Source organism: Ciona intestinalis, chromosome 1, assembly GCF_000224145.3.
Source record: "Ciona intestinalis chromosome 1, KH, whole genome shotgun sequence".
Taxonomy (NCBI): Eukaryota; Metazoa; Chordata; class Ascidiacea; order Phlebobranchia; family Cionidae; genus Ciona; species Ciona intestinalis.
Genome location: NC_020166.2, coordinates 2,180,374 through 2,189,919, shown reverse-complemented (window position 1 = coordinate 2,189,919; position 9,546 = coordinate 2,180,374). Strand labels below are relative to the sequence as shown.

The 9,546-nt window shown below is 31.9% G+C and overlaps 3 protein-coding genes across 7 annotated transcripts in view; 1 reads left to right on the top strand and 2 right to left on the bottom strand.

Annotated features, from left to right (window-relative positions):
• Positions 1-8,070, top strand: part of LOC100178842 (threonine--tRNA ligase, cytoplasmic) — a 10,333-nt gene extending 2,263 nt beyond the window's left edge. For all 4 annotated transcript variants that reach the window (XM_009863870.3, XM_009863869.2, XM_009863867.3 and 1 more), the window contains exons 5-18: positions 1,536-1,656; positions 1,943-2,067; positions 2,426-2,561; positions 3,082-3,210; positions 3,562-3,669; positions 4,001-4,138; positions 4,376-4,542; positions 4,848-5,019; positions 5,432-5,560; positions 6,042-6,131; positions 6,501-6,589; positions 6,771-6,900; positions 7,176-7,397; positions 7,688-8,070. In XM_009863870.3, coding sequence (XP_009862172.1) covers positions 1,536-1,656; positions 1,943-2,067; positions 2,426-2,561; positions 3,082-3,210; positions 3,562-3,669; positions 4,001-4,138; positions 4,376-4,542; positions 4,848-5,019; positions 5,432-5,560; positions 6,042-6,131; positions 6,501-6,589; positions 6,771-6,900; positions 7,176-7,397; positions 7,688-7,813 — 1,882 coding nt within the window. In that variant the 3' untranslated portion in view covers positions 7,814-8,070. The remainder of the gene's footprint in view (positions 1-1,535; positions 1,657-1,942; positions 2,068-2,425; positions 2,562-3,081; positions 3,211-3,561; positions 3,670-4,000; positions 4,139-4,375; positions 4,543-4,847; positions 5,020-5,431; positions 5,561-6,041; positions 6,132-6,500; positions 6,590-6,770; positions 6,901-7,175; positions 7,398-7,687) is intronic.
• Positions 38-1,244, bottom strand: LOC108949706. 2 transcript variants are annotated; one of them, XM_018812928.2, is made up of 4 exons: positions 1,051-1,244; positions 867-984; positions 474-516; positions 38-253 (listed from the first exon to the last, which is right to left on the bottom strand). In XM_018812928.2, exons 1-4 carry the CDS (start codon positions 1,091-1,093, stop codon positions 158-160), a joined length of 300 nt encoding a protein of 99 aa, XP_018668473.1. In that variant the 5' UTR covers positions 1,094-1,244; the 3' UTR covers positions 38-157. The 2 variants fall into 2 exon arrangements, with proteins under 2 accessions (XP_018668473.1, XP_018668469.1); XM_018812924.2 differs by having other exon boundaries at positions 474-519; positions 1,051-1,238.
• On the bottom strand, positions 7,757-9,544 carry LOC100176523. Its single transcript, XM_002128979.5, has 3 exons — positions 9,322-9,544; positions 8,619-8,777; positions 7,757-8,303 (listed from the first exon to the last, which is right to left on the bottom strand). Exons 1-3 carry the CDS (start codon positions 9,507-9,509, stop codon positions 8,054-8,056), a joined length of 597 nt encoding a protein of 198 aa, XP_002129015.1. The 5' UTR covers positions 9,510-9,544; the 3' UTR covers positions 7,757-8,053.
• Between the last annotated feature and the right edge of the window lie 2 nt (positions 9,545-9,546).

The window sequence follows — 9,546 nt, the reverse complement described above, 5'->3', positions numbered from 1 at the left end:
GAGGACCCGGCGCGGAAGAATGCTTATAAACAAAAAAATACTTAACTTCTCTCATCATTCTTTTCTTTTTATAATTAACATATGATATAACATAAACATAATCATTATACAACAGTTTTGTGATATTTCAGTATATTGTAGGCTAGTTAATATTCGTTTATATTTTTACTTTATACATTTCCCACATGAACATTAACTTACTAAACTGGTGTGGACTGGTGGGAGAAATATCCGAATGCATTGTAGAATGCCCCTGTATAACACAATGTTACAACAATTTGTTTAAACATAAAATTAACTTGTAAAGTAGTAACTATCACACAATACACAAGTGTGCAAATTTTAAAACCTAAAAAATATAGGAATCAAATTGTGAAGTAGTTTGTACCACACAATACAAAAATATATTCAAAAATATGCAAAAAGTATAAACTTGTAGAAGCTATGAAAATGTTAATTAATCTTCCACTTACGGTTTCATCCAGTAGTAAAGCTGGGTTGTCCAATCCAATGGGCCTACTGCATTATACATGGTTATTAATAAGCTATTCATCTTAATGGCATGGAATGGTTAAATATGTTACATTAAAAGTGTTTTGTAGCTTGACAGCAGACATGAAGTACATTTTTTAAACTTTAATATAAAATGTTAAAGTCTTTATCCTTGTTTGAGTTTTCTTCCACAAACTGCACAATTTTACTAGATTCCGGAAAATTTTTAATGAATAGCCCGTTTGTAATCAATACTGCTAAATTTTAATTTATTACTAATTTGCTCAAATTTGGCGCAAACAATATTGTAACAAAAAGATTATTCTAATACCAAGAATAAACAAATCAAAATGCATGAACTAAACGAGCTATACCTTCCATCTCTTTGCCTTGCTTCCTTTCTAATCATAAGCCTTGCATTCTTAATCAACTTTGTATCCCAGAACACAGCCGTGGATACTATGAGTGAAATCACAGCAGCTGCTCCCCCAACTAAAATACAAAAAAATTATAAAAAAATTACATCCTTTTAATTAAGTTTTTCTACTGCATACATACCTGCACCCAAGCTTAAATAGAAGTATGTCACTGTGTCCGACATTTTAAACAGAACTCAGCTAAAATCAGCTTCAAATTTAACTCACTCCTTTCCAGTTGTGTACAAGTGTCTAGTGTCTGGCTTTTAAGGCATTTAAGCGTGACATAGTCTGTTTCTGATGTTCCTTTTCATTTCATGCTTGAATGCACACACCCATGTTACGTATGTTGCGGGGAAACTGCCTCGTGATTACAGTGTTTATATTTGGATACTGGGTGGATTTTGTGCGGCTAATTTGGGTATAAAGGCACCTTACATTTGGGGGAGGAATTTTTGGACCAAGTGAATATTTTGAAAACTTGTTTCAATTATTGCGAAAGACACATTTTTGTTATGGGTACAATGTACATAATAAGTTACCACATTACATATTTCTATTTGTCATATTATATTAGAATGTGTTTGAGTTTCTTTTCATAGGTAATTTTAACAAATCCATTTTTAGTCAAGGACTTGCTGACAACTGCATAGTAGCGAAGGTAAATGACGTGGTGTGGGATCTTGACAGACCGTTGGAAACGGACGCTAAGTTACAACTGCTTAAATTTGATGATGAAGAAGCACAGGTTTGCTGTTTTTTTAATAATACAGAAAAAGCAATTATGGTAACTCGTAAGCGGGGCAAGGTGTATGAAACAGAACATGTGTTGTATAACAACTGTTCTTTTCAGGCCATGCAAGGATAAAGCAAGTTACATTTATTTATTGGTAAAAACTACAAACTAGTATTGTATATTCATTGTTAGGATTAGGAAATAAATTTGTTCTTAAAAAAAATAAAATAAAAATGAGGAAAAGTACAAAAAAAAGTTAATAAAAAAAGGAATGAAATGTCTATGTATGTTATTACAGACGGTATACTGGCATTCCACTGCCCATATTTTGGGTGAGGCCATGGAACGTACTTATGGTGGTTGTTTGTGTTATGGACCACCCATAGAACAAGGATTCTATTATGACATGTTTATGGATGGGAGGTTGGTTCATTTATGTGCTATATATAACTTGACACAGTCCAGTGCCAATTAAAAGTTGCTACTTTTTGAAAGAATCTTAATATTTTGAACGTCTTTTGGTTGAAAATGTTTTCATGATCTTTTTTTTTTAATTTTCATTTTTTAGCAGAAAAATCTGTGACCAAAAGCCTATGGCTGCTTTACTAAATTATAGGCTGTAAAACAAATTTTATTATTTTTTACCTGTTTTTCTAAACCTGCTTAATTTTAGTTATCTGTTACATTCTACCGACTATGGTTTATATCAGATTTTAATAAAAAATATATATCTGTAAACACTTTTGCTGGATCAGAAATTTAATTTTTCTTTTTTTCACAGACAAGTATCAGACAAGAACGACTTCCCAGCGGTTGAAAATGTAATGAAGTCAATATTGAAGGAGAAACAACCATTTGAACGACTGGAAGTTACCAAGGAAAACCTCCTGAAAATGTTCGCATACAATCCATTCAAGGTGTAACTAGGCTATGATATGAGTTATTTACCAGTCCTGAAATTAATATATTTTAATTTCTTTAGTATATTTTTCTATTTGATTTTTTTGAAGTTATGAAATTGACATTTTTTGAAGTAATATTTAGGCAGGTAAAACCAATACTTGGCTCTTACACTTTATCCTTTTGCAAGACACCCTACAGAAAAATAATGTTTTTCACCTTGTTTAAATGGGTGTAGAATTAGGCAGCACAAAATAGGCCGACTCCGCTTTTGCAATTCTCTGAAAAAACTCTAAAAAACATTTCTGTAATAAAACATTTTATACAGAAATGTTCCATTTGAAAAAGAGACTGACAATGCTATTTTTAGACGAAATATACTTTTTTTAAATACACAATTGGTTGGATTTGATTTTTGTTTGTAGCACCATGTCCCTTATTCAGTGTTTCCTAAAATAATGATTTGTGAAAAAAATGCAGCTGTATTTTAATAATATAAAATAATGGTCATCACTGGTATTCTACTTGAACCTCCAGCTACGAATTCTAAATGAGAAAGTGACGACTCCCACCACAACAGTGTACAGATGTGGTCCTTTAATTGATCTTTGTCGTGGCCCACATGTTCGACACACAGGAAAAATTAAAGCGTTTCAACTCTACAAGGTAACTGTCGCACACTAGACACTACCTCAATCAGTTGCCTCAATTTATATAGTACATGGTATGTTAGCATAAATTTTGCACAGGTTGCATTCCTGATTTTGACAGTATAATAGCAATTTATCCTTAAAATAAAACAAATACGACCTTACTTTTACACTTCACACATTTTATTGTCACAACCCCTGAAATTTTATAAAATACAATTTTTTTTCTTTACAAAACATAGTAATAACTTTACTTTTTTTTTTTTTTTTTGAAAACTTGTTTTGAAAAATGGGAATAAAAAAGTGCTTCATTAAAGTTAAATACATTTTGAAGTAAAAAAATCCACTCTAATGTTTGTAATAACAGAATTCTGCCACCTACTGGGAGGGCAAAGCAGACATGGAATCGTTGCAAAGAATTTACGGAATAAGTTTTCCAGATAAAAAGGAAATGAAACAGTGGCAGAAGTTCCAGGCAAGTTGTATACACACTCAATTTTTTTGCACAATTTATATATAGTATTTTTTTATTTTCAAATGGTGGAGTATATCATATGTATATGTCAGATTAGACGAGATCACAATTGGGGGAAACAGGTAATATATCCTATGTCAGATAGAGTAAACAAAATATTAAGAAACAAATCAGTCATAATGTTTTAAAAGTCCTACTGTTGGTGCTTAATCTTTGGTACTGTTTCAAAAAAACTGGAGCTTTGAAACTGCTAATAAGTATTTAAATGCAAAGTATGTCATAAAATTGTGACACTTGTTATAAAACTGTTAATTATTTTACTCCCTAACAGGAAGAAGCAAAACAGCGAGATCACAGAAAAATTGGAAAAGAGCAAGAATTGTTTTTCTTCCATGAATTAAGTCCTGGAAGTTGTTTCTTCTTCCCAAGAGGAGCGTTTATCTACAACACGCTCATCAGTTTCATCAAGGTTCAAAACTTCATAAACATTTTTTAATTTTTTTTCCATATTAATTTTTTTACACAAAAAGAAAAAGAAGTAACAGATTAGATATTTTTGTAAATCCAATATTGTATTCCGATATTTTATTTATTTTATTCATTTATGCTTTTAAAAATGTTACGAGTGCCCTATAATTTCTTAACATACCACTATTTTTTTCAACCCATTTTTTTATTTCTTAACTAATATACACTGCTTTAACAGGAGGAGTATAGAAAACGTGGCTTTGAAGAGGTTGTGTCACCAAATATTTACAACTCCAAACTATGGATGACATCAGGTCACTGGCAACATTATGACCAGAACATGTTTTCTTTCAGTGTGGAGAAAGAAACTTTTGCTCTTAAACCAATGAACTGTCCAGGCCACTGGTAAGTGAGGTGTTGGTGTTGGTGTGTATATATTTACTATTTATAAAATATAATGTATTGTAAATTTAAAATTTCGTTGTGGCATATGAATTTCATATTAATTTAAAATTTGCAAATGCAAGTATATGTCTAAACTCAATACCGAAAGTATGAAATTTTATTTATATAAAGTAAAGATAGTTTTGAATAAAAACAAACTTCATTTTTTTTTCGAAATATTTTAAATTAAAATAAATTTCAATTTTTAAATAGTAATGTGTATTTAAAAGAAGTAAATTTAAAGATGATGGTTTGTTTTTATTCAGTCTGATGTTTTCTCATCGTTCTCGCTCATGGAGAGAATTGCCGATACGGTTCGCCGATTTTGGAGTTTTGCATCGAAACGAGTTATCCGGAGCATTAACTGGTTTAACGAGAGTAAGAAGGTTCCAACAAGATGATGCTCATATCTTCTGTAGACCTGAACAGATCAAAGATGTAAGTTGCAAATAATCATCTGGGAAGAACCATAATTTTCACATATTTAAAATAATTTTCCAATTGATCCATGCAAGTCACCTATACTTATTAGTTATGGATTTAAAAAATCTTGAACAGATCAAAGATGTAAGTTGCAAATAATCATCTGGGAAGAACCATAATTTTCACATATTTAAAATAATTTTCCAATTGATCCATGCAAGTCACCTATACTTATTAGTTATGGATGCAACAGCCAAGCTTTTTAATTGACACTTTTTTCCACACTTTTTTTTCCAAAGCGTTTACCATTTTTTGTTGTTTTGCTGTTCATTCCCTTCCCTTCATTCTTCAAATACTGTGATATTCCCTATTGTTTCTAAGAGATTAATAAAAATTATTTTATGTTATCACCTAAAAACTTTTCCAGGAAATGCGAGGAGCCTTGAATTTCCTGAAAGCAGTTTACGACACATTCGGATTCAGTTTCAAATTGTTTTTATCTACAAGACCTGAGAAGTTTTTGGGAGATCCTGGCATGTGGGATGACGCTGAAAAAGTGAGTTTTATTTTTCTATTTTGTATCCATGTTCTGATACCTTATGTATTGTAACTTGTGATTTCTTTGAACTGTGGTTCAAAGAAAATCGTTTGAGGTATAAAAAAATTGCTGCTTTATAAAAGGCGAATTTAAACTATAAAACTTTACTTTTTAATACTGCTTTTACACTTTTAAAAATAGGGCAAAACAAGGCCTTTCTTAGAAATAAGGGCAGCATGGTAGATTTGTATATTGTTTAGTAGAGTGGGAGAAGATGGGTCACCTACTTATTTCATATTCTTCTGGTAGGAAACAAAGAATATTCAAAGAATTATAAAACTGTATTCTTAGGATTCCCATAGACCATTGTAAATTGTTTAAAACACGATCAGAATATTTGGATATTATGTGCTTCAGTGGTCCCGTCTCTCCCCACCCTACCACTACATGATGAATGTATTTGGACTTTTTGTTTAAACGAACTTTTTTTCCCTTGTAGCAACTTGAAGAGTGTTTGGTTGAATTTGATCATCCATGGAAACTAAACCCTGGTGATGGAGCTTTCTATGGTCCCAAGATTGATATCCAGGTGAATGTACAATATTATTTGGTTATTTGATATTTCATTATCGCATTTTGGGGTTATTTTTTATAAATAGTCTTTAGTGGCTCATAGTAAAATAACCAATGTATACTACATTTTTAAATATGTGAACCGCTAATTGATTATTTACATTATGTCTAGTACCAGAAGTAGCATAATGTATAGTTGTATCTTGCTTTAAAAGGTTTGGAAACAAACTTATTTAAACTAGCACACCCACTTTTATTTGCCTCCTCGAATATTATAACAAAGAGAATAAAATTCACAACAATTTACAATTGCAGAAATGTATAGTTTCAATGAACTTGAAGTTTTGCAAATTTTTATTACAATTGTTAAATTGACTTGCCACAGATCATGGATGCCCTTAGAAGACCCCACCAGTGTGCCACCATACAACTTGACTTCCAACTTCCAATAAGATTTAACCTCAACTATGTAACGTGAGTGAAATATACATATAATACAGTATAGTGGTATATGGACATATTAATAAAAATATTGTTTTTTTTACATAAATCAATTTAACTGCCTATTCTATTTATTTAGTTATTAAAAAAATTAAAATGTTTTGGCGATAGGAAAAAATGTGTCTATTCATAATGGGCCTTTTTGCTCTTTAAGTGGTGAAGGAGATGAGAAAAAGAGACCGGTAATCATACACAGAGCAATCCTTGGTTCTGTGGAAAGGATGATTGCAATCTTAACGGAAAATTACGGTGGAAAATGGCCACTCTGGCTCTCACCAAGACAAGTGTGTTGATTACAAACATTTTTGTTGAATTATTTACTATTTGTAACCAAAAAGGCTTTTTATTTAAATCTTATTTTTGCTGTATTTGTTTTAATAGAAAAGTTAACTTGTTATTCCTGTTTATAATTTATATTTTTTAATCAGTGTCTTTTTTGTTGCCAATTAAATTTTCTTGGCAATAGTTTTAAATTTACAGTTACCATTAAAAGCTAAAAGCGTTGTAACTTATTCAAACTTAATTTTTAACAAGTAAATTTTTTTATATGTTTCCATAGGTTATGATTCTTGCTGTGTCATCAAAATACGACGAATATGCTGAGTCGGTCCGACTTCGAATGCATGAAGCTGGAATTCAGGTTGATCTTGAAAAAGATCCCGGCCTTACACTGAATAAGAAGATACGCACAGCTCAATTAGAGCAATACAACTTTATTCTGGTGGTTGGGGAAAAAGAGGAGACAAATGGAACAGTGAATATTCGCACCAGAGATAATAAGGTTGTTTATTATTGATTTTGAAGACTTTTTTAGATAAGGTTGTTTTGTGTGATATTTGGTTGTGATGATTGTGTTTTTGTTAAACTTTTGAGTAATGGTAACAGTGTTTTAGCAAGGTTACATGGCGTAGTTGAAGTTATTATACCAAATTAAAAGCTCTATACTAAGGTCCCATGGCATACCATGCTGTTGTACATCAATGATCACCCACATAAAACAGAAGGCTATGGTTTTCTGTTCCTGACTATAATTCTAAATATTTTTTGAAATTCACCAAGCATTGTATGTAGGTCCATGGTGAATTGACAGTTCAAGCTGTAATTGATCGGTTGTTACATTTGGTCAAAATACGACACCAAAACGCTGAGGATCAATTTACTGAAGAAGAAACAACCAATGAACCACAGAAAGCATGATAAAATAACCTTTAGCTTAAAATCCTAAATCATTAAATGTTAACCATAGCACACTAGTTTATTACTTCATCACTTGTATTGTTTGAAAATATGGGTGGTACTGAAAAGGGTGAAATTTAATTTAAAGACACATGTAAATAATAGTGACATTAGTGAGTTTATTTTAAAAGGGTACATACATATATATATGTAAGATTAGTTGGTGTCATCGCGCTAAATAAATGCAGTTCACAAATAAACCTATCCGGCAATTTGAATGTGTGGCGTGTGTTCATTTACCAACTTTTGTGGCTTTTTAAATGGCTTTATAGCCAATAGTTTCTGTTTTTCTTCTTTTGGTAAAGATTTATTCAATCCAAACCCTTCAACTTTATTCCACTCTGCCCATTTTTCTTCTGGACGGGGCCAGAAATCTGGGTAACGTTTTGGTATTGCAGCTTCGACTAAGGAACTGTATACTCTGTCAGTTGGGTGTTTGTACTTTGTCCATCTGTTGCAAGAAATTCAATAAATAAAAGTCCTCAATGTAAATTTGGGCTTGATATATTGGGTAAGCATGCTATTAATCACAATTGTTTATAAAACAAACTGTTGTATAAAAATAGTGTATGTTATAAGTTTATCCTGACTACTAAGGTTCAAGAAAATAACCTATGTCACTTTGACTTATTTTTTTTGTTAATCTGCAATTTTGCTGATGTACCTCCACAATAAATTATATCAGCTTAGTTTTATAAAAGGATTTACTTGGTATGTATGTAATACACTATGTAGGCAAACAAATCCATTAACAGTATTTGTTCACCTTTCCGTTACTTTTAAATTATCCCATCTATCCTTCATATGAACATGAGGCAACATGTTGATTCTATATTTCTTGTTTTCCAATTCCCAATCTGCTTTTTTATTCACGAATACCAGAGGAGCTCCTTTGCTTGATTGTCTAAACTTTGTTTTAAGAGAACTGTGGAAGTCAAAATAAAATATTTAGGTTTTTACACAAGTCAATCAAACTAATTTATTTTGTTGATATAACACAGGTGTTCTGTTTCACACACCTTGGTTGTGACCGTTTACGAGATCACATATGTAAAGTTGAGGGTGATTTTTTTAACTGTACAGCTGAAAATTTACAAGTGACCACTGGTCTTAGAAATACTAGCGTTTTTTTCCAAAATGGAGAACAATAGGTGATTACAGTAAAATGAACCTATTTAGGCTGGTGGAAAGTGTTAGTAGATTGGGGTTGTTGGTGAGGGGTCAGTAGAGCGACAAGGCTTGGTCTTTGAATAGGTAATTTTAAAAGTAAAGTTATGGGTTAAGTTTAACGGTTAGGTAACGTATAGCATAGGGAAAAGATTTTTGGTGCTAGTGAAGAATCTCCACCCCCCCACCTTATCTAGGTTAGGGGGTTAGGTGTTGATGGTTGGGGGTTAGCAAATAAGGTGGGGGGTGGAGATTCTTCACTAGCAGCAAAGATTTTCCACTAGAACCTATTTATGATATACCCTTCATGATGTTTGGATAAGTAGGGCCGCGTCAACCACATTTCATTTTCACATTCTTGTCGAAGTGCTTTAACAAACTTTTCACGTTCACTGCTTGATATAAGGTGTGGAATTTGATGCTTGCCTTTTGTGAGGTGACCTCTGGCTTTGCCGTAAAATCTTTGTTTTAACGCAGGTGTCAGCCTCATGGCTGTTTTGAGTAGACTTTTACATGTAAAAGTTATA